Source organism: Antedon mediterranea, chromosome 9 (assembly GCF_964355755.1).
Source record: "Antedon mediterranea chromosome 9, ecAntMedi1.1, whole genome shotgun sequence".
Classification (NCBI taxonomy): domain Eukaryota; kingdom Metazoa; phylum Echinodermata; class Crinoidea; order Comatulida; family Antedonidae; genus Antedon; species Antedon mediterranea.
In genome coordinates, this window is record NC_092678.1 from 25283081 (window position 1) to 25305340 (window position 22260).

The window sequence follows — 22260 nt, forward strand, 5'->3', positions numbered from 1 at the left end:
ACACCTACAGTTACCAAGGCCTACCAACCCATGTTGATCAACACCTACAGTTACCAAGGCCTACCAACCCATGTTGATCAACACCTACAGTTGTTTTTTTAAACATTCTTAGACTAGGCCTACATCTACGATATGCATTTATAGATGCGATATGCGTGATAGACACATAGGATAATAATGGTGAAGTTCAAATGGACGTCTTCCACCAAAATCTCTCTATCTCTAAACTTTATCTTTTAATTAATAGTTTTTTGTTTTTTCTAATTTGCCTTTTGAAAATATAAACTAATAATATAATTTCTATTTATATTGTTTTATTAAACAAGAATTCCATACATTTTTGTTTATATTTCATGGATTGACTTTATTAATTTCAGAAATCGAAGGCTCCCCATTGGTCAAAGTCAACCACGTAGAACACTGCAATATGGATAACATTTCAAGACAATCTTTAACTGGACTTTAACTGGACTTTAACTGGACTTTAACTGGAATTTCTACTATATTTTGCTGTAAATTTAAACTGTATATTATCAAAGTTTTTAAAATTAATAGTATAAACAAATTGTAGTGTAGTAATCAATTCCTGTAAAAATTATGTTTAAATTAAATATAAAAACTGTTTTATAGCTAGTTTTTCATTATATTAGATCCATGTTGTATTAATGTCTTATTGTGTGAATATTATTATTACATATGCCTATAATTAAAAAACGATTGTTGTACAGTAAGCTATTGGACCATTTAATTAAGCATCACTGTTGTTTGATAGCTGTCCTAGCAACAGCAGGTCATGTCAACATACATGTCATTGCCAATGGCGCTGTCCTAACAACAACAGGTCATGTTGTCTCGTTGCCAATGACACTGTCCCAGCAACAGCAGGTCATGTCATGTCGTTGCCAATGACACTGTCCCAGCAACAGCAGGTCATGTCGTGTCGTTGCCAATGACACTGTCCCAGCAACAGCAGGTCATGTTGTGTCGTTGCCAATGACACTGTCCTAGCAACAGCAGGTCATGTCAACACCAACCTGTGTCAACACCAACCTGTGTCATAATGGTTAAAACATTCTTATTATGCCACTCTCAACTTCAGTGGTTTAAAAGACAGATTAAAAAAAAACATGCAACTAAATTCAATTATATTATATTTTATTTTTTACAATTGTATGAATTAACTACAAAAGTAAAAACCATTTACACTTAAAAACCTTTGCTACTATAAACTATTGAGTGCTTTAAAAGAAAAATGAGAAACGATGTAATTAGTTAAATATATATTATTTTACATTTGACAAGTGTAATTAATCCCAGGGGCAAAAAATTGCTTATATATACTTAAAGATGTATTGTCCCCCAAAAACATGAAAAATGAAGATTAATTAAATCCGACTTTGAATATGTTATTTTGTAGTTTTAAAGTTAATCACAATTCCATAAAAAAAAAAAATTTAACAAATAATGTTTTCACTTATAAATTGACAAAGTAAATGGTTAAATTCATCCAAAAACCCACTGGCTGGCAGCCAATTTGACCATTTTTTGCTTTAAATTACAGTTTTTCAGGTCAATACTTTTTTTTTTCGATCCAATTGTGTTACATTAAAATGGCATATTCAATATTTTTTCAAGGGACAATATATCTTTAAAATGAAGTTTATGTCATTGAATAAATAAATGAATGATTGCCAAGACTAATAATTCATTCAAACATAGATTCGGTAGTACATTGAACAAATTGTCAAATAATATGGCAAATATATACTTACAAAATGTTTTTGCTTTGATGTCTTTAAAAGTTTGCTCATGACATGTTTAAATAAATACTGCAGTATACCTTAATTATACTGCAGTAATACTAATAAGTATACTGTATAATATGTCCTAAATTTATTCTACTTTATTACAAGTAGAGGTAATAGTACAATTTGTTTCACTTACTCATTTTGAACCTTATTGACTAAAAATGTCATTATAACTGTAATTTTACACTGTAATTTGATATAATCTAACACTTATTTACCTTGTTTTAATTAAGTACTATATTTTAAATCCAATTTTTTTCTTCCAAAAATGTCTAATATTAAAGACCGTAGACTTGTTACAACTCTATAGTTATTGTTTTTTTATAACATAGCGGCACAAATTATTCTACCTCAAGGTATAACACGCTATGTGTGCCAAAATGTTTTCTTAAATCTTCATCTGGACAGAAATCCATCATTAAATTATATTAATAATAATAAAAAAGTTTATTTTATCCCATTACTATATATTTACATATACTTTTATAACAAAGAACAATTTGAACCAATCACCATGAAGGTAAAAAGGATGTTATATGAGGTCCTCCGCACCATCGGTAACACCGGTAACACCCGAACATAACGGTACCTAATACAGATGCTCGTATTGACAAACGAAAAATTGTCCCAACTAAGGTTCGACCTGGTACCCTGTACAAAAAAAAAACATATTTTTATTTTATTTCTTATTTTATTCAATCAAAACCAACAGCAATAATTACCGCCACTAACTAACAGATATAAATATGTAAAAACATAGATCAGCATGCCATAAAGAATTCAATACAGCAGGTATAACAAACTTAGTTGGTACTTACTTCATTATCTCTTGAATTTGGCTAGTATTTGGTGGGTTATTCCAGTTTTCTACGATACCAGGTGTATGGCCAATGCCAACCACGCCCACAACTACAGGTGCCACATATGCTGTAAGAGAAAAAACATTGAACAAAAATAGAATTGAACCATAAAGGCCAATGGCTTTTATTGTAATCAAATAATAATGGTAGTCTTATATAATGATCTCTCACCATTTTTATGTTCCGAGTAGAATGGCTGTGCACACATTCGTAAAGAATTTGCTAAGAACATGTCACGTTCTGTTACAAACACTCGACTTAGCGCTGGGAATTCTCCCGTCATTTCTTCCAACATTTCTTCTAACAAATCTTTCTGTTTACACTTCTCAACATCCTCTTTTCTGTTGAAAGATATTAGTTATTTATTAAGTACCATTTCACACTAAAAGTGTGTACTTAAGTAATTGTAATATCCGCATCCAACTTACGTAATAGGGTCCTTAGATGTGATCATGAACCAAGCTAGCCTCATCTTTTGCCAAACTGAAAGCTTAGCCATTGCTCTGTTTAAGGTGATCTGAATAGGTCTGTCGCCAAGGTTTAATTTACAGCCTGGAATTTGCTGGGCCTAGAAAGAAAACAAAATTATTATTATAGACGGCATGAACCTTCTAATATTGATCCTAATAATTGTTTTTTATTTATTTTTGTTCTTTATTTCATTCTACTTTGTTTGCTTTGTTTTTCTGTTATTTCAACTATTATTTTGTTAATATTAATATAAATATATTATCTTTATTACCATTATTGAAGAAAAGTTTTAATGAACTGAAAAAAAAAACAAGACGGCATAAAAACAAGATAGTAATTTCCTGCATAAGGTGTTGAAACACCAAAAATCTTACCTCTCTGAAAGCTCTTCGGAACTCACCCCCAGGGGCCATCCCTAGCTCCTTTGTCAGGTGGGCTGATAGACTTAGTAACAGAACTTGCATTAACCCGCTTACAACACCACTCTGGTAAAGAAACAAACACATTACGAATCATTTTAGTGAATATCATAAATATTGGTGTAATCATTAGAGGTGTAACGCAGAGGCCTGAGGCCCCTGGTTTAGGAACCGTAATTGGTCCTCCAATGCAGGAGGCCCTTGGGCGTTTGAATGCCTGTTTTTTCCTCTGAGCACTGCTCAGTTGGCCCCATAAGCTCCAGGGCCGCTGGGTTTAGCCAGTGAACACTCATAGCCGTTACGCCACTAGTATTCATTAATCTTTGCTATTTGATATGCTTCTTTGATATTGATATACTATACCTGCTTTATAGATAATCTTAATTTTTCCATGTTGATATTTTTAGCTTCTTCTAATAATGTTTCTTCGTCAAGCTGCATAATACTAAGGCGGCTTTTACACAATTCTACCATTACAATGTCTGGCTGCACTGCTTGTATCGTCTAAAAATTAATAAAAAAAGGTTTTAAAATAATATTTTGAGACTATTTAATAATAAATTATTATTATGCAAACTATTATGCAAATTAATTACTTATGCAAATTAATTACTTATTAGGTTAACACACCTGGGCAACATCATTCTGACTTTCTATACTGAAATGTGCGGTTCCAATAACATAAACTTTAGCCCCTTGTTCAGTTTCCAACACAGACACAGTCGACGGGAGAACAGGGTTCTCTTGTCTTTTGAGGAATTTCAATCGTAATAATTCAACATCATCCATATTATCCTCCAGATCACTCTCCTCTCCGCTGCTGATGTCATACTCCATATCACTCTGATCCGATGGCAGCATACGGTCGTCTTCATCCATGTTCTCATTCACGTGGTAACTCCCAATTTCACTATCACTATCGTCACACATCCCTGGAGCATCGTCCCCGCCAGCATCCACTACATCAACCGGCATATTCGGTTGGCTGATTTTACGATACGTTCCTTGCTCTAAGACGTCGGTGTCCATTTGTTGGGTTGCGGCATTTAACGTATAGCTTCCGTCTTCACTGATACTGTCGCATTGACTGTCTTTCTCGCTGTTCATCTCGTAACATCCTTGTTTGCTCCCTCCTTCATCATCGCTCATGTCAAGCTTTTCACTGAATCCATTTTCTAGGCCGGTGGATGTCGTAAGACCATCATCAACATCATCATTATCATCTTGTTCATTATTTTTTACCAAGAACTCCTCCTGAAGTTTAATGACATCGGAAGACATCACTACGTCACCCTTTTGGTTACCTTCACTCTATATGAATATGAATAGATATTACGAAATTATGATAATATATAAACAGTAAAATATACTTAATCCTAGGCCTGCACATGGGGAGCTGTGACCTATACCATCGCAGTAGACAACACCACTTTTAGCCTATCCTTAGGCCTATCTTTATGTTGCCCTGCTGGTGGTGGTGGTGGGCCTAGCCTAACTAACCACATAATATGTAACTAGGAAATACCTAAAAGGTCATTTAGAATAATCAGCAAGTCCTAATTAGTATGACAAACAAAACAAAAATCATATTACCAAATAATGTGAGAATTTAATGTTAAGCAGCTGTGATTAACAGACCAATTAAACCGAGTTGATGACAAAACAAAAACACATTATTATAACACAACGTTACACACCACTGATCACAATCTGACCTTTGACCATCAACATATGGATGATGACATCCCATCAACAGAAGCTCCAGGAAAGAAGTTTTTAAAAGAAGGTATAAACATCAAAAAGTAGTTTAATTTTTGTCTGTTTTGAATAAATTTGTCATGCATTCTTTTTATAGTATTCAAGTGCATTTAATTATGATAATAATTGTAATAAAACCTGATGCTAATAGCAAATTTAAGCTTGCCTCTACTACTACTTTACTAGTCTAGTGCAGTGTAGTACTACCACCTAGCTAGGCCTTGCAGTTGCCTTGCACACACTCACTCAGAGCAGCACTGCACAGGCACAGCATATCCTAGATAGAGTAGAGTAGAAGTTAGCTAGACCTAGCTAGACTTTGCACACACTCACTCAGAGCAGCACTGCACAGGCACAGCATATCCTAGATAGAGTAGAGTAGAAGTTAGCTAGACCTAGCTAGACTTTTTTTAATATAAAATTATTATGCACTTTTCTTCACACCAGATGCCGTAAACATTAAGCATCATGGGAAATGTACAAGTGCAAGATTTTGCGCCTGTGCGTCAGGATGAACGGCGCGAACTGAACCTTGCGTGTCGAGTTACACCGCAATCATATCAGCAGGTACTTATGGAAAGTTTCTATATTTTACAAAATATGTGCATTTAGATTTATCAATATAAATTGATAATTATAACGTCATACCTTGAATTACCTTTCAAGGTAATTCAAGGTATGACGTGACTATGATTCAAATATTACAAAATATTAGTGGTATGACTGTTATTATTGATAAGAATGAAGTATACACTATTTTGTGTTTTTTCTATGAATTTCTATGTTTAATGAAAACTAATAATATTCTTTCTTTCAGCATGTAGATGGTGTTGCTGTAGAGGGTGCTCTAACTGAGCTTCCGTGGTCAATCGTTGACTCTGTCTCTCTCTTTGAGGAAATGGATGCATCGTTCAACGAACTCACAAAAATACCACCAGAGATTCCGCTCCGTTTACCGCACCTCAACACGCTGAACTTAAGTCACAATCGTCTGACGTCACTCCCCGATAGCTTTGCTCTCCTTTTTCATCTTAAAAGCGTGCTACTCCATCACAATCAACTTCAAAATCTTCCGAAAACTTTCATTCATCTTGTTAAACTACAAAAACTAGATCTGTCGTTTAATAATCTGTTAACTTTACCAGAAAATATCGGTCAAATGGAGTCTTTAACGAAACTGAATGTGTCGGACAATCAACTGCATCGGATTCCTATTTCACTCGGTGGACCAAATAAAATGAAGGTTCTTCTGGCACTTAACAATCAATGTCTGCTGCCACCACAGACAGTTTGTAATGAAGGCTCAGAGGCTTTGTTGAACTTTATTCGTCTTCAGTTTCACAATGGCAACCTGCCAAAAGTTCTGTTGCCAGGCAATATATTCCCGAGAGTGCGAGGTAAATAAAATGTTTCTCGTTCCTCAAATCATGTACATAAAATACTGTACTTTAAATATGGCAGCCTTCTCTAAACCACCCAATTACCCAGTATATTCCTCGTCGTATTGTATATTTATATTTATAGCATTCTCGTCTGTTTTAAACATCTCGCTACAGCCTTAGATATTACTAATAAAAATGTCTTTATTTTCATGTAATTTACAGGTGATGTACTGAACTCATCTGTTGGTAACCCACACTCAGCTCGTGCTCAGTATTTACAGGAACAGACACAAACAACTAACACCACCAGCAGAATAAGAACACCGCTTAGACCCACACTTGGTGCTACCACCCTTGACGCTGATGAGCTTAGAGACAAGATTATTGGTAGATGCTTTGTATTCTTATTCACCACTTTGACTTAATGTGAAATGCATGAAACTTAAGTTAGTTAAGTTAGTTTAAACATAATTTAAAGACCAAATAGAATACATATAAAGTTGTTGCATGAATATTCATTCAATCTTTCTTTTTTTTGGAATCTCTTGACTGACTACAAGACAACGCCCTCTCCTCTCAGGAGGGCATTCCACCTGGAGAGCATCTTTGACTTATATAAAACGTTGTCTATAATTGTTGAGAGAATATTGTGTCATAGGTTAAAGTTCAAGCTTAAGCTTATGTGACCCTAAAATTCCTTTTTTTTTTCTATGTAGGGTTGATGTATGGAGCGGCAATTGGTGATGCACTTGGTCTCTGTACAGAGAATCTTACACAAGATGAATGCCAGTTTTATTATGAAGAAGATGATTTAATTTACAAGAACTCAATAAATGACAAACATCGGCTGCAGTGGGATAAAGGAGACTGGACTGCAGACTTTGACCAGATGGTAATTTAAGTTAGCAACTGCTATTGGTTTATCACTCCTAATGAGCCCTCCAACGCTGCGTAGCCATTGTGTTCAATAGTAGGAAGAATGTAAAACAAAGAAACTATTGATTTGATTTTTTTTTAATGTATTTTTGTGTCTCGTTTTGCTTGTTTGTGTTTGTTAGATTGTGTTTTACTTTATTTTAATTTTTAAAAAGTTTGTCAAAACTATAATTTAAAATTTGTGATATTTTTTTCTTGTCAGGTGCTTTTATTGGATTCCATTCTTCATTGGGCTGGAGTAGTGGATGAACTGGATTTTGCGAAGCGTCTGTTTCTATGGAGTAAACATGGCTTTCCAGATCTTGGCGACACAAAAGGTTATGAGGAGTTTAGCAATTCTGTCGCAAAGGTAAAGTGACATCATATTGATATTAGGGACTTTGATGGTCTGTTGGCAGCCCTCCTAAAGCTCTGTCTACACTCTCAAACTAGTTTGACAAGAAAAAAGGTTGATGTACCCAAATATTGTAGTAATGTCATCGTGTCCATGGGCACATACCATTTTTTTTGTCACATAGTTTTATAGTGTAGACAGAGCTTTAGTTTTTAAAAAAGAATTGAAGTGTGAAAAGAAAAACACTCCTTTGTCTGTGGCTAGTTGGAAATAAACTTTGAATTTATTAAATAGATTTTTTTATATTTTGTGTAATATATAATATAGAGTTTTGGGTGCACAATGTATGTATAGAAGAACTGTTGAACTCCTTATATGTACCTCAAACTTTATATCTATAAATTGTTTTGTTATTCTATTTTGAAACTTTATTTTTAGGCTGTACATCACAAAGAATTTACCAAAAAACCGCACGATGTATCGCAAGAAATCTGGCAGAAAGCTTTTGACGAGGACGACCCAGAGTCATGTGACCACCTAGCAGACAACGGTGCATTAGTGCGAACCGCGTTACTTGGAATTCCGCATTTTCACGATCTTAAAGAAGTGTCTAGCAACGCTATCAGGATATGCAAGGCTACCCATTTTGATCCAAGGTATTATTACAAGATGACAGTAAACGTGTTTGCTACATGATAAAACCTATCTGTAGGTGTATTTAGTCTTTTTATTGGAGGCGATAGACAGTGTAGATATTTTTATTACTCCTTTATAAGACTTGGGATTATATAAACAAGTATTAATATGCTTGCTGAAAGTAATTACAATGTCTGCCATTCAATCTTGGGTGTTAATAGAATGTAATAATAAGTCTGGTTTACAAACTACAGCTATCATTATATTTGGGCGGATTTGCTTTAAAAAAAATATACTTTGCAGAGAATAATATGTCCTTATAGATCCTGACTCTGAAAAACTATAAATTTAAATTGCAAATGTTTTTATTTAAAAAAAAAATAATTATGGAAGACCTCAAAAGTAATTATTTTTACTATTTAATGGTTCTATATCATGGTTCTATTGCATGCTCATTTTTTGTAAGCATTTAAAGAATTATTTGGGAGATTAATGACTTCGTTGAAAACAACCTGTAGTGTGTGCTGTCTATAACTGCCAGTTCTCCTCAGCTAACAAACAGAATATTAAGGTGTGATAGAAAACAAATAATAATCAATTTTTCCTCTCTTTTCAGATGCCGAGCCAGCTGTGTAATAGTGTCAGCCCTCATTGCGAGTATACTTCAAAATTCTCACCCACTTTCAAACAAAAAGCACTTGGATGCTATGATATCTGGCGCCGTGGATTTAGGCAAAGAACAACTAAAAAGTTCAAATCACAAGAAACAACTTGCTAATTACTGCAGTAAACAGTCTGTTGAACAGTATGTGCTTTTAGTTTCCTTGCATTCACAATAGTATTATGTAGTTTTTATTTAATAGGATAGCCTAAAGAATTTTAATAGTAATTAAAAATTAAAGCTCTGACTACACTATCAAACCTTATGTGACAACAAATTGTGATGTGCCCATATATGGACATGATGATGTCATACCATTATCATATTTAAGCATATCACTACCACATTTGGTCATATCACTACCATTTTTGGCACATCACACTTTTTTTTGTCTGTTTTTTTTTTTTTTTTATTCAATTCACATTTATTCAGCAATATAAATAGTTACATTACAGGGATTTTACAGAGACAAGTAATTGTCTGTAGTCGTAAGACCCTTTAGAACAAAACAAGTATTATCACAAAGAAAAAAAAAAAGTTTGATAATGTAGACATAGTTTAATATACTGTAAATGAAACGAAAACAGAAGAATAAACATCTCTAGTTTCTGATTGCGTAATTCATTTATATCGTTCTTACCATAGAGTGGTCTACTAAAGAATGTACTTACTTGTTGATAGTAAGTTTTAAAAAGGTACCGGTAATTTTTGCAGTGAGCAGTTCACCTCATGACACAGAAACATGAGCTTTATTCTACAATGATTATTTTCTATTGTCTCGCTCCATGAAACACCTGACCCAGCGTGTCCTTAGTAAACCTTTGGAAATGCTTTGAACTGTTTTGATACATTTGATCATTACATTGTGCGCACTAGTCCATTAAATAGTATTTATCACTGATTACCGCCATTCTTTGCTAAGAATGCGATGCAGGTGTGTCAATTATAACTTCCTTTAGCAGTATTTATATTCTCCTTACCTCCATCTTTCATGATATTGCCACCACAATGTATCACAATTTGTGAAGTAATACATAATACAGGTGCTATGGCGTCACACCACAGTACAACGGTAAACAAACTCTATGGTTATCCACACCAGTTTGTTGTTTATGTTCAGTATTTGAAATGGTACATAAATTGTGTATGCACACAGCCACTGTCACACTCCTTTTTTTTCTTTTTTTTTTATATGTGAACTTTATTCAATCAATCGTACATTTGTTATAATGGTAACCACAATAAGGTATAATATTACAGTAGATTTTTACAAACAAAAAAAACAAGACCAATATAAATATAAATTATAAAATATATACAATGATTATTTACAGTAATGATAAAAATAAAAATTAATTGTTTATATTGACTATTATTGGAAACAGAAGTTGAATAATAAAATACTGGAAAGTTTAGTTAGAGGTTTACAATCAATGGAAAAGATGAAAACATATAATATTGTAAGTATTAAAAGTAGCATTGTTTAGAGAGATTACTGTATATTGGCAACGGCCAACTCATCAAGAGAACCCCTTGATTGTCAGCATACACTGTTTATGGTTCCCTTCTATAAATAAGGTGAAATAAATATATAAAAAATAAAACTGAAGTATCACAAGAAATTGAAACTAAAACAAACAAAAAATTCTCTAGTCTATGGCAACAAATGCATTTTTAAAAAGATTTTCGCCTATTTGTTCGATTTGGAACTTCCAAAACTTACTTTCTTACGAACCTAGTATTGTGTGTATAATATTACATGTAGTATCACAGTAATATCACAGTAAGTTAAACATTAAAATTAGGTTTTTTATGTAACATTTTTCACCTGTAAGTATCAGTGAACGCAAAGTGCACGCTTAACAAGTTCTTAGATTAATATTCATATCATGCTGATGATCTATATTTGGTGTTTGACGAAAATATCAGATAATGCAAACATGTATACGACATTCACGTATCAGTGACCAGTGAACGTGATTTCTTTATATCAATGTTGTGTGAAGAAATCCCGATACGGGTCCATCCTTAATTGAAAATATTACCGACTTGTTTTTGTTTTCCCTGTTGATTGTAATGCGAGATATAAAGTAGTAGTATGCCTAGATCATTTGCATATCTTAATTACATATTTGTTATTTTATCATTATATCTGCTGATGACATAATGTTGAAATATGGGATGCTAACTTGATTGCTTGGATTATGTAAAGAGACCATGTCAAAATGGTTCTACTGCAGTTACTGTTTAAGTATTATTATTTTTTGGGGTAATCATACACACACCATGACTACAAAAAAAATCATGTTATTGCAGTAACAATTACTGCAGTAGATTAATATTGAGATGATTTATTCTCATGAAGGGCTGACTGACATAATTAGTTCACTAAAAATAAATTTGCGGTATTTCCACCACCCACAAAGTAATCTTGTTGTGCATGCATGTCGCTTTCAAAATAAACTTTGGTTTACTTGGAGTATTCTCTATTTATGGTGTATGTCCTTTAATTCTGATTCTCAATTTCTAATTTCTGCTCTGAATTTAATCAAAGTGTTCCAAATATGGTCACACCTTGTTCTTTTTTTAGTAAAGCTCTGTCTACACTATCAAACTAGTTTGACAATAGTGTGATGTGTCCAAATATGGTAGTGGCTGATATGCTTTAATATGGTAGTGATATGACATCATCATGTCCATATGGGCACATCACATTTTTTGTCACAAAGTTTGATAGTTTGGACAGAGCTTTATAGTCCAAACATTTGGTGCACTCTTGATTTCTGTTTTTTTAAATGTTTTATGAATTTCTTTTTTCTTTTTTTTAGAGTTGTTAATTGTGATCAGAATAAACCTAGCCTCACGTTTAAACCAGTTGGAGTCACCTTAGCTGCCCTTCGTTCGCAATTAGATTTTAAGTAAGTAATCGCTTTCTCCCTTAAATAGAATATATATATATATTGTACATCATTTAAATTTTATATAAGAGCAGTATTACACTTACAGTATAATTTGGATCCTGTGTGTTATGTGACCATCTATGACACATAGTATTCGCATACAGTAATTACGCAACACATTTTACAATACCGTAGATTCTATAGAGTCGCTATCCAATTAAATTTGAACCATACCATAAAAGCCCCAGTGGTCTAATGGCAGACTGCCTGCATATCAAGCAGAAGGTTCCAGGTTCAAATCCTGGTTAGGGTGGCTTTTTCTCATTCTCAAAAGTTTCCTCATCTTAAATGTTTGTTACATAATTCTTTTCAGTATGCCACTGGGCGGTTTAGAAACAAATGTAAATTTATAAATCTCAAGTTAAATGTGTGGGCTTGTTATTATGATAAAGTGTACAATGGTACAACATGATGAATATCTTTATTTTGCAGGACAGCTTTAAGTAAAATTATAATGTTGGGAGCAGATAGCAATAGTAATGCATGTGTGACAGGAGCCGTACTTGGATGCATGTATGGGTACCATGCATTACCTAAAGAATGGGTACAAGATCTCCAACAAAAAAACTCTAAATGGCTCGACGTCAAAATCAATGCATTTCTAGATTTGATGGCATTGCCATAGCAAAGCATTTTGGGATTGATAGTTGTACATATCCAAGGTAATTCATACAACAAGGCATTGCCATAGCAAAGCATTTTGGGAATGATAATTCATACAAAAATGCTATAACACCTTTAAATCTTCAAATTCTGTCTCTGAGGATGTCACTTCTGCACAATGCACAATGTTACCACCAGTTCTTCTTTCAACACCTGTTCCTTTCAACACTACTTCACTGTTATTTGTCTTCACCATGGAAAATCACATTGACTTCAACTGCCTACTGGTGCGATGCTCTCATACCGTATGTGTGCTAATGTAAAGAGTGTGGTGATGAAGCTAGTGATGTTTGGCTACAATAATACATGGGTTTAACCAATAAGATCAGTAAAAAATCAGTAACCATTAATTTTAATACACATTAATTTATATATTTTTTTTTATTTATATATATATATATATATATTCTTTACAAAGATTAGTACAAAACTGATTAATATATTTTATATTGATTTGTATTGATTAATTTATTAATTTATTCTTGTTTACTCAGCTTATTATTTTATTTGATGGAAGTATGTATGGTGTAGTGTGTATGATGAATCGCAAACACTGTCTATAGATACGGCATGATAATGATGAATACTTATTTTAAAAATATATTTAAAAGATAATTAATAATCAGGAATTTTATTATTGATTAAAATAACAATGATAATGTGTTGTTGCTTTTGTTGTTGACATATTCCCTGTCAGGAGTATGTTTATTGTATGCTGCAGTTTTAACATATTAATTATTATTGTGTATTGATTGATTGATATTGCACTATTTATACTGTTTTGATACGCTCTTCTTGCTGAACACCAGATACCATTCTTACTCTTCTTGACTTAGGGGTCTTTCACACCTGTTCCGGCACGGTCCCAGTCCGACGAATCAAACATAAAATGTTCAATGCGTTTATGCGCCTATCGATATGCGCGTAGTAGCCGCGTATCGATATGCGCGTAGTAGCCGCGTATCGATATGCGCGTAGTAGCCGCCTATCGATATGCGCGTAGTAGCCGCCTATCGATATGCGCGTAGTAGCCGCCTATCGATATGCGCGTAGTAGCCGCCTATCGATATGCGCGTAGTAGCCGCGTGAAAACGAAGCATTAACGTCATGTGCAAGGTGTGAACGCCCCTTTGCTCCTTTATTCTAAACAAGCATTTTGTTTCAATCACTTCTACAAACTGTTTTAAATTTATGTTTATGTCTAATACATCCGATTATACATGTTTATGAGGCATCTATATTATGAACACAAGGGTATTCCCCTTTTCTTAAACATTACGATCTTAAAAAACTGTTATAATTCGACACAATAATCTTTCTTTAAAGTAGTACTTTGCTTATTCCTCCCCAGAAAAATGTAGTAAACCAAGTAAAGAAAGAAAAACGCCAGTTAATAATATATAATATAATCACCAATAAAACAATAAGTCAAACAGTGACTGACAGACCCCACAATCCCACCAAATTTCCGCAACTACCGGTCCGACCAGAATTCCGCAACTATCAGTCAGCCAGAATTCTTCAACTACCGGTCCAACCAAAATTCCGCAATTATCGTTCCAACCAGAATTCCGCAACTACCGTTCCAACCAGAATTCCGCAACTTTCGTCAAACCGAGGTAAGTTTACTTTATAGATTTCGTAGATATAAAGGATCATGTCTTAATCTACTACAGTTATTATTATTAGATATGTAACTTATAATTATAATTATTAGAATCATAGGCGACAAGTTTTAACTTTAAAAAGGTTTAAGAAATCTCTATAATTATTTCTAAGTTCAGTGTTAGTGTCATCTCATTATGACCCAACAAATGCAAGGTAGATAATGTATTATTCGTTTCTACGTTGGTGATATAAGACGACGAAAAAAAAGAAACCAATTAGTTGTCACGTTTACTTCAACATTATCAAATGTAACATTTGAAAATATATATTCTTTCGGATTTTGTCGCTAGTGGTGATTTTGAGACGAAATTGTACCAAGTGCGTGTAGATTGATCAAAGTATTCTTGTCTGATTCTGAAATTAAAAACTGTGCTTTAGGTGAGCGTGACCGTACAGTTTAAATACATGACATCATGTGATATCATGTGTGTTGGCTAAGTGTCATCCTGGATACAATTCGTGCTTTATCAATAATTATTGTAACAGTTAATGGCCGGACATTAGTGGTTACGTAAATCGAGTCAAAACTGTAACATGACGTGTTTAAACCGTCTAACCTAAATGAAAACCCATCTTTTGCCGCAAAGTAGGGGTAATGTGCACATTTTAAAGTGATGATAATACTTCTTTCTTCCCAACACATTCGGTGAAAAAAAAAGAGTAACAAAATCGGGCTGTTTTTGTGCACGTTTTGTGTTTGTAGTACTGGGTTGTTACTGTACACATTTAATCTTAAAAAGGATGAATGAAACAGAATACTAGGCCTACCGATGAAAATTCTCGTCAAGCACGTATTCGTCGTCAAGTACACATTCGTCGTCAAGTACGCATTCGTCGTCAAGTACTCATTCTTCGTCAAGTACGCATTCGTCGTCAAGTACTCATTCGTCGTCAAGTACTCATTCTTCGTCAAGTACGCATTCATCGTCAAGAACGCATTCGTCGTCAAGTACGCATTCGTCGTCAATTACGTATTCGTCGTCAAGTACGCGCCGCATTCGTCGTCAAGTAGGCCTACGGCCTACGATGATACAACAAAAACCAACAGACACAGAAAATGTCACAAAATAAACAGAATATTATATATATTGCATCAATTTATTATTTTACCTTATCGATAATTATTCTTTTGTAACATTATATTTTGTTTAACTTTTTACATTTCATAAATTAGGCGACATAATTATAATGATTAAGAAAGAATGCAAACATAGTAATTTCATCATTTCGTTGATTTTGTCTACCATTACAATGATGTTTATTACTTTCGTTTGTGTTTAAATGCGCATTCTAGGAACTATGCGGTCAAAGTACACTTAGAATTAGATCATTGTTTGTCTTTGTAGAATTGTGTTTATATGAGGATAACAAGATGTGTGCGGTTTGCAGGAAAAGACATTTAAATTGTAGTGTGATGGTACGTCCGTACCATGATGAAGACGTGCGCGCTCAAAAACTGATAGAATCAGTACGGTTATGTTGTAAGCGCGAGTCACATTTATGATGTCACTGACGTGTGTTGAAGCAGATTCGCAATACCTGTTGCAGGATATTGTTCCAGCAGCACATCCCTGGGCCTAGATGGGAGCAGGAACGCTAGTAGACCAAACCCAGTACCGTTTGGATCATTTAGGGAATTACACACGTACCCGGGTATAATTATGTGTGCCTTTAAAGGCGTTCCATTACACCAGTCGACGATCGGTGGAGACTCGTGGCTTAAGCTTGGTTCCCACTAGTGACGAAACGCAAGAACGTAACGCAACGTAAGTGATTTGACCAATCACAAGCGATGGATTATAACACTGGCATGTCATTGGTCAAGTCGCTTGCGTTGCGCGTACGTCCTATGGTTGCGTCTCTAGTGGGAACCACGCTTTATTCGTCACAGGTTGCACACAACATTTCAGGCAAAAATGAAACTCGCTTTTGAAGCAAAATTAATCTTGTCAGTGACGATGGCAAAACGTACATGTCTTAGTTACTGAATCTGTCGCTATTTTCATTCACATGAACCTAATCTCATAGTCTTTCGAGCACACCTCAATTGTCCACCACACGGACATAATTGACCACTTCTTTGACCAATCCATGGATGTTGAAAACTGTGTACGTTACAGGTTGAGCCGATTGTTCCAAGGGGAGAGCACTCGCGGTATTGACCGCCTCTACTCACTACACAACAGGATCCTGAAGCCCTTTGTGTTGCGCAATCTAAATCTGTTTGGCAGGTCTGTTTAAAAATAAAGCAAAAATTCACCGTCAGTTTTATTTTACAATTGAATGGCAAATTCTGTGATTGGAATTTTAAAACTGCAGATAATAAAATCTGAATATACAATCTAAATAATATTTGGCAAGAAGTGAATCTGCTAAAATATAAATGTCAGGTTATCTTAAATTGAATGAATGATAATAAATCATTGTAATAAAGATAGAGCGTTCAAAAGATGATGAAGTAATTTATATTTATATCAACTTTGAATCTTGTTGATGAAACCTTAATGAACATGATCTTTATTATTTAAATAGAAATTGAAAACCATTTAAAAATTAGTTTTGCTGGACTCGGAGCTTAATTGTTAGTAGAGTTCATTTTATCTGTCACTTTAGCAAAAATAACCATTATTTGTAGTTTCTTCCATCACTAACTTTAAATGTCAAATTTATCAATTTTCGGTGCTTATTTTTACTCAAGGTTGTGAATCTTTATACTGACATTTTATAAGAATTTTATTGTACTGAATCTCCACATTATGGATGTATGTCCAGTACTATAGGCACATTTATTTATTTATTTCATTTCATTTATTTATTTATTTCACTTTACAAATATATAAATATAAAGTGGAGGAGCCTAAAAGAAAGCAAAGCTTGTGGTGAATAGGCTCCTCAAAACAAACAAAAATTAAATATAAATAATATAACACAATTAGAAACTCCAAAAAAACAATTAAACTAATATCTTTTCTCTAACACATAAGTTTAACATGTTTAAAACTAAAAAAACAAGTAAAAATAGATTATATAAATTATTTAAGAAATATCCAAATATATCAATAATAAAAGAATTTACCAAGAACCTTCAACCAATAATAGTTTAAATTGACGTTTAAATAAAGCACAGTTATGAGATTTTTTTAAGAGATAAAGGAAGAGAATTCCAGAGTTTAGGTCCAGTGTATACAAGGGTATTCATTTTAAGACTAGTTCGAGTAAATGGCAGGTGATACTGAAAAAAATTATTTAATGATACAAATTGTTGCCTATCAGAAAGGTAACTTCTAAACCATTTTTGAGCCACCCCTCTAATTCCATAGTTTGATAATTTATGCAGTAAGATTTCATGATTAACTGTATCGAAAGCTTTGGAGTAATACAGAGTCACATTGTATCACACGTGGTGCCTGTATATCATGTTAAGGTTGATTAATTGCCTATACATCAAACAAGCGACACCGTTTTCCGTTCCGTGAAACGGAACAAGTGTGATGATATTGCTTTACGAGAACGTTCGATAAAGTCGAAGCCGACATTTTAAGCAAAAATTTCATAGAATTCAATTTATTGACATCATTTCCGGTCAGTGTATAATACTTATTGGTTGTTACTAGGTCAGTGATATAAAAATTATTATGGGTAATGAATGGGGGCGTTGTACGCAAGATAGGTAATTAGCCAGGTACTTATTATTTGTCGTTCTGCGCTCTTTAAATGAAGACCAAACATTTTACGTGCAATATTTTCTATTTTAATTACTAACTATACCTAATAAACTTCCTTATATGAGCATAATATAATTTCGTTTAAATTGAAAAAAAAATGTAAGCGGGCAGTTACCTTTTAATACGTTTGTTAAAAGACAAATTGATCGAAAAACCAATAACTTGTATTGCTATATTCTTGTATAGTAAGTATACATATTTAATAGACAAATTACCGCAGTAATACCGAAGTATACATATTCAATAGACAAATTACAGCAGTAATACCAAAGATATGGTGAAACATACAAGATGAAATTCTTTGAATCATAGTTGTAATGGAGACTCGATCTATGTAGGCCCTACCTAGGCACCCATTGTGCCTTATTTTGATCAAATGTTATACTAACGTATTTAAATCCAGTCGAATTTAATTTAGTAAATTTAAATTTAAAATTTGTTGGTCGCGTTTAGCCCAGAATATTACCTCGCTGTCGAAAGAACACATCCCTATAGCCGCTAACATGCATACTCTTTATTAGATTAGATAAAATAATTGATAAAAGTTAGGCCTACTTACCAAAATAGATGGAAAACGTTTTTCTTTCCTCATATAATCGTCGTCGTCGTCGATATAATCAGATATATACATAGCACAAATTACTGTTGGAAGTAAAGTCAATAATACAAATAGTAGATTTGTATTTGGCATCATTTCTAAGTTTCGTCTAAGTTCTCTTCTTTTTTACGTTAAGTACACACTTCTTTTTCTATTTATCCCGTTTGATCTACGCCGAACCGTGACGCCTAGAATAAATGTCTGCTGACGTGCCCAGTTGAGAAATACATCATATTCTGGTCAATATTCCTAAGTAACAACCTTACCTTCGCCGTACAACTTAAATTATAATTGTCTAACTTTTGGAACGAATCCTGGCGGTTTTTAACGATATCTGCAACAGTTTTTATAACAACATTTAGTCTTGATTGGATGATAATATAAGTGACGGATCCAATAGGAAAGCACCGCTTATTACCTTATACGAACTGCTTTCGTTATTTTCTTCTTACGTTCATCGATAATTGACGTTCCACAAATATATCGAACCATTCAACTCCTACTTTATTTCGTTAATTATATCAGTTTTTATCCGTACATTTGAGCATGATCTTAGTAATATTAAAATCGATCTATTTATCGATCTATCTTGGCTAGGTCAATATCAAACAATACAAACAGAGAACCCATCCCTACAATAATTAATATTTTAAACAATAGTTCATAGAGCCAAAGCGACAGAGTGATATTGTTGTAATTTTTATTTCATTGTTATTAGGCCTACATCCTTGTTATTGTACAGTAATGTTGTAAATGCAACGTTTTTAGCCTTGCGGCTACGGGGCGGCCGTATGCGGCTACTTGTTGTGAATGTTATACCCGAATAAATAAATATTCTTTTTCTCTCTAACCAGTGTCATAAGAGTTCACAGCAGAAGTATTTGAGGCTCGGGTTGGGGGCGACGTCGGTGGTTATTTCAGCATTATATGTACGTTATAAGGATTCTTTTATTACTAATCTCTCTATCTAAACATTTTTTTTTCGCAGATGTCGTGATAGAGCATTATATTTTACTAGCTTGGTTTCCTATCATACTCTTAAAAACCAATCTTTTTTCTATTTTTTTCTCTCAGCGCTTTGGGACAATCTTTTGATTGTATAAGCGCTATATAAATCGAACAACATTACATTATGGAACACTGATCAAAAATGATGATCCAAGCTATCGCTTGTAATTGGTCAGATTACCTGCGCCGACCTCTTGCCTTACGCACCAACTTATTTCGTTACGCACAAACGTATTGCGTTGCGTCTAAGTTTGAACCATTTGTATAATATATTATTTGCGTTGCATTCATTTGTTTTGATAAATTTTCCTACTTAAAAACGCGTCATCTGATATAATAACATTTTATTCAATATTTAAAATTATTTATTGACACTATTCCGGTATATTTAAAATTAAATTCAATAGAAATATTGAACGATTATTGAATACCGTATAATATGTAGACTATTCTATAAAGTACACATTACTTTTGAGATGGCTATCTTGAATGTTAAAACTAATAATAACGAAAGACTATAACGTTGTGACCTTAAACGATCATTACTGTAGTAGGATGTGTATTATGCCAAGCATTCTAGTAATCTCAATGTCATTACGATATGTATAGATACACTGTGTTTAGTTATTGAATAATAATCACCAATAATCATATATTCAAATTGCATGCATCGGATGGTGTTAATGTGTCTTACCGTTATATCTTATCATTATTGTAATACCGTTATTAGTTTTAAAGGAGTTGGATAGTGACGTTGATGATGACGTTGTTGTGCGCCATACAAGTAAGGGCGTATATTGAACCAAAGTATTAACCAATCATAAGCGACAGTTCGGATGGTCCATCGTGACGCGATTGGTAAAAGTACGCGTTGCGCGCTTACGTACGCCCTTGCATTGCGTCCCATTAGGACGCAACGTACGGACCTAAGCCGCAACGCAACGAATTGACCAATCAAAAGCGACAGTTCGAATAATCCATCGCTTTTGATTGGTCAATTTGTTTGCGTTGTGTGGCTTAAGTCCCTGCGCGGCATCATAGGAAGTAAGTTGTTGTTTTGTTGGTTGAGCATTGAGAAACATAACTTGTAGGTCTATCGTTGAATAATCAATTACTTTTTTTTAGTTTATGAGCTTATCCATTTAATAACAATATGAATTGCTTTGATTAACTGTGTGGTAATCAGCATATATTAGGTTTAAAGGTGTCAGAAATGCAAATGAGATGTTTGCATCACCATTATGTCCATCGTCATCATTATTATCCAATCTATCTCCTTCCTTCAGTAAAAGGTCTTAACTCAAAAACTGTTCTTACCTTTTATTAGAAGCATTTTGGTCACATTCGCTACCATGCAATATTCAGCCATTCTCAGTAAACGCAGACTACATTGCATTATGTCATTTTTGTTGTGGCTCAAATCGAATATTATAATATTAATAATATACTATGTTTTAGCAGACACAGTAAAAGTTTGCTGAAATAGACTGATCATTTTAAAAAGTAAAATAATTATGTAATAATGCTATAAGGGCCCTATAATATAGTATTGGCATTATTTTGTCTGGCTGGAAGGGCTCCCTCTATATATCAAACATAACTTTCTTAAACATTAATGTATACTGTGATTACGACTGATAAATTAAATGATTATAACTTGTATATATCCATCCATTGGTACGGTGTGGTATTGAACTTAAGAAATGCAAAGATCAACTTCAGGAACTTAATGTACGGTAGTTGTAAACGATCTTTCAGTAATTGAGAAAAATTGTTTGGACATTATCCCGAGGAGCTAAATCTATAGTAGGAAATGTCATAAAGTATGCGAAATCATAGTTTGTCACGGAATAGGCTATAATGAAGAATATATCTCGGCGGCATAGTAATGGAATAGGATGACGTCACTGCTCACCTTCTGTAAAAAAATGTTTCGTAATGTGTTGTGTTCATGTTATGTAAATTATTTCAATTCTATGTGTTTCTCTGTGTTTACAGTATATACGGTAATAATATATTTACCGGGCGGTTTCATTCCGTGCCTGTTAATTTAAATATCAATAATATATTGTTCAAAAACCACGCACAATTATATAACATTATGTTATGACGTCAGCAATTGATGGAATCGTCCATAATGTTTAAATTACTTAAGTAACAAGTTGTCATGAATCCTGAAATAAATTCGTACCACCCACCGCCATTTTGATAATAGATGAATACATTTTAATGCGGCGCGCACGCCACCTACATTTTTAGCCGGAGGCTTACATTATAACCGATCACTTACTTGGTACCTTTTTTGTTTACTCTGTACACTGACGTCAGACTTTGGGTCGGTATCCCTGAGTTTTCCAATGATAAAATTTGCGG

General features: G+C 33.8%; 2 protein-coding genes across 2 annotated transcripts; one reads left to right on the forward strand and one right to left on the reverse strand.

Annotated features, from left to right (window-relative positions):
• Window positions 1-1245: 1245 nt before the first annotated feature.
• LOC140059467 (traB domain-containing protein-like) lies at window positions 1246-5253 on the reverse strand. Its single transcript, XM_072105395.1, has 8 exons — window positions 5152-5253; window positions 4189-4869; window positions 3922-4062; window positions 3514-3624; window positions 3097-3236; window positions 2840-3009; window positions 2627-2735; window positions 1246-2459 (listed from the first exon to the last, which is right to left on the reverse strand). The coding sequence occupies exons 2-8, from the start codon at window positions 4837-4839 to the stop codon at window positions 2318-2320; spliced, it is 1464 nt and encodes a 487-aa protein (XP_071961496.1). The 5' UTR covers window positions 4840-4869; window positions 5152-5253; the 3' UTR covers window positions 1246-2317.
• Window position 5254: 1 nt separating this feature from the next.
• LOC140059466 (uncharacterized) lies at window positions 5255-13509 on the forward strand. The gene is made up of 10 exons (XM_072105394.1): window positions 5255-5344; window positions 5764-5883; window positions 6134-6713; window positions 6921-7085; window positions 7415-7590; window positions 7837-7983; window positions 8407-8624; window positions 9221-9409; window positions 12094-12183; window positions 12658-13509. The coding sequence occupies exons 2-10, from the start codon at window positions 5785-5787 to the stop codon at window positions 12848-12850; spliced, it is 1857 nt and encodes a 618-aa protein (XP_071961495.1). The 5' UTR covers window positions 5255-5344; window positions 5764-5784; the 3' UTR covers window positions 12851-13509.
• The last annotated feature ends 8751 nt before the right edge of the window (window positions 13510-22260 follow it).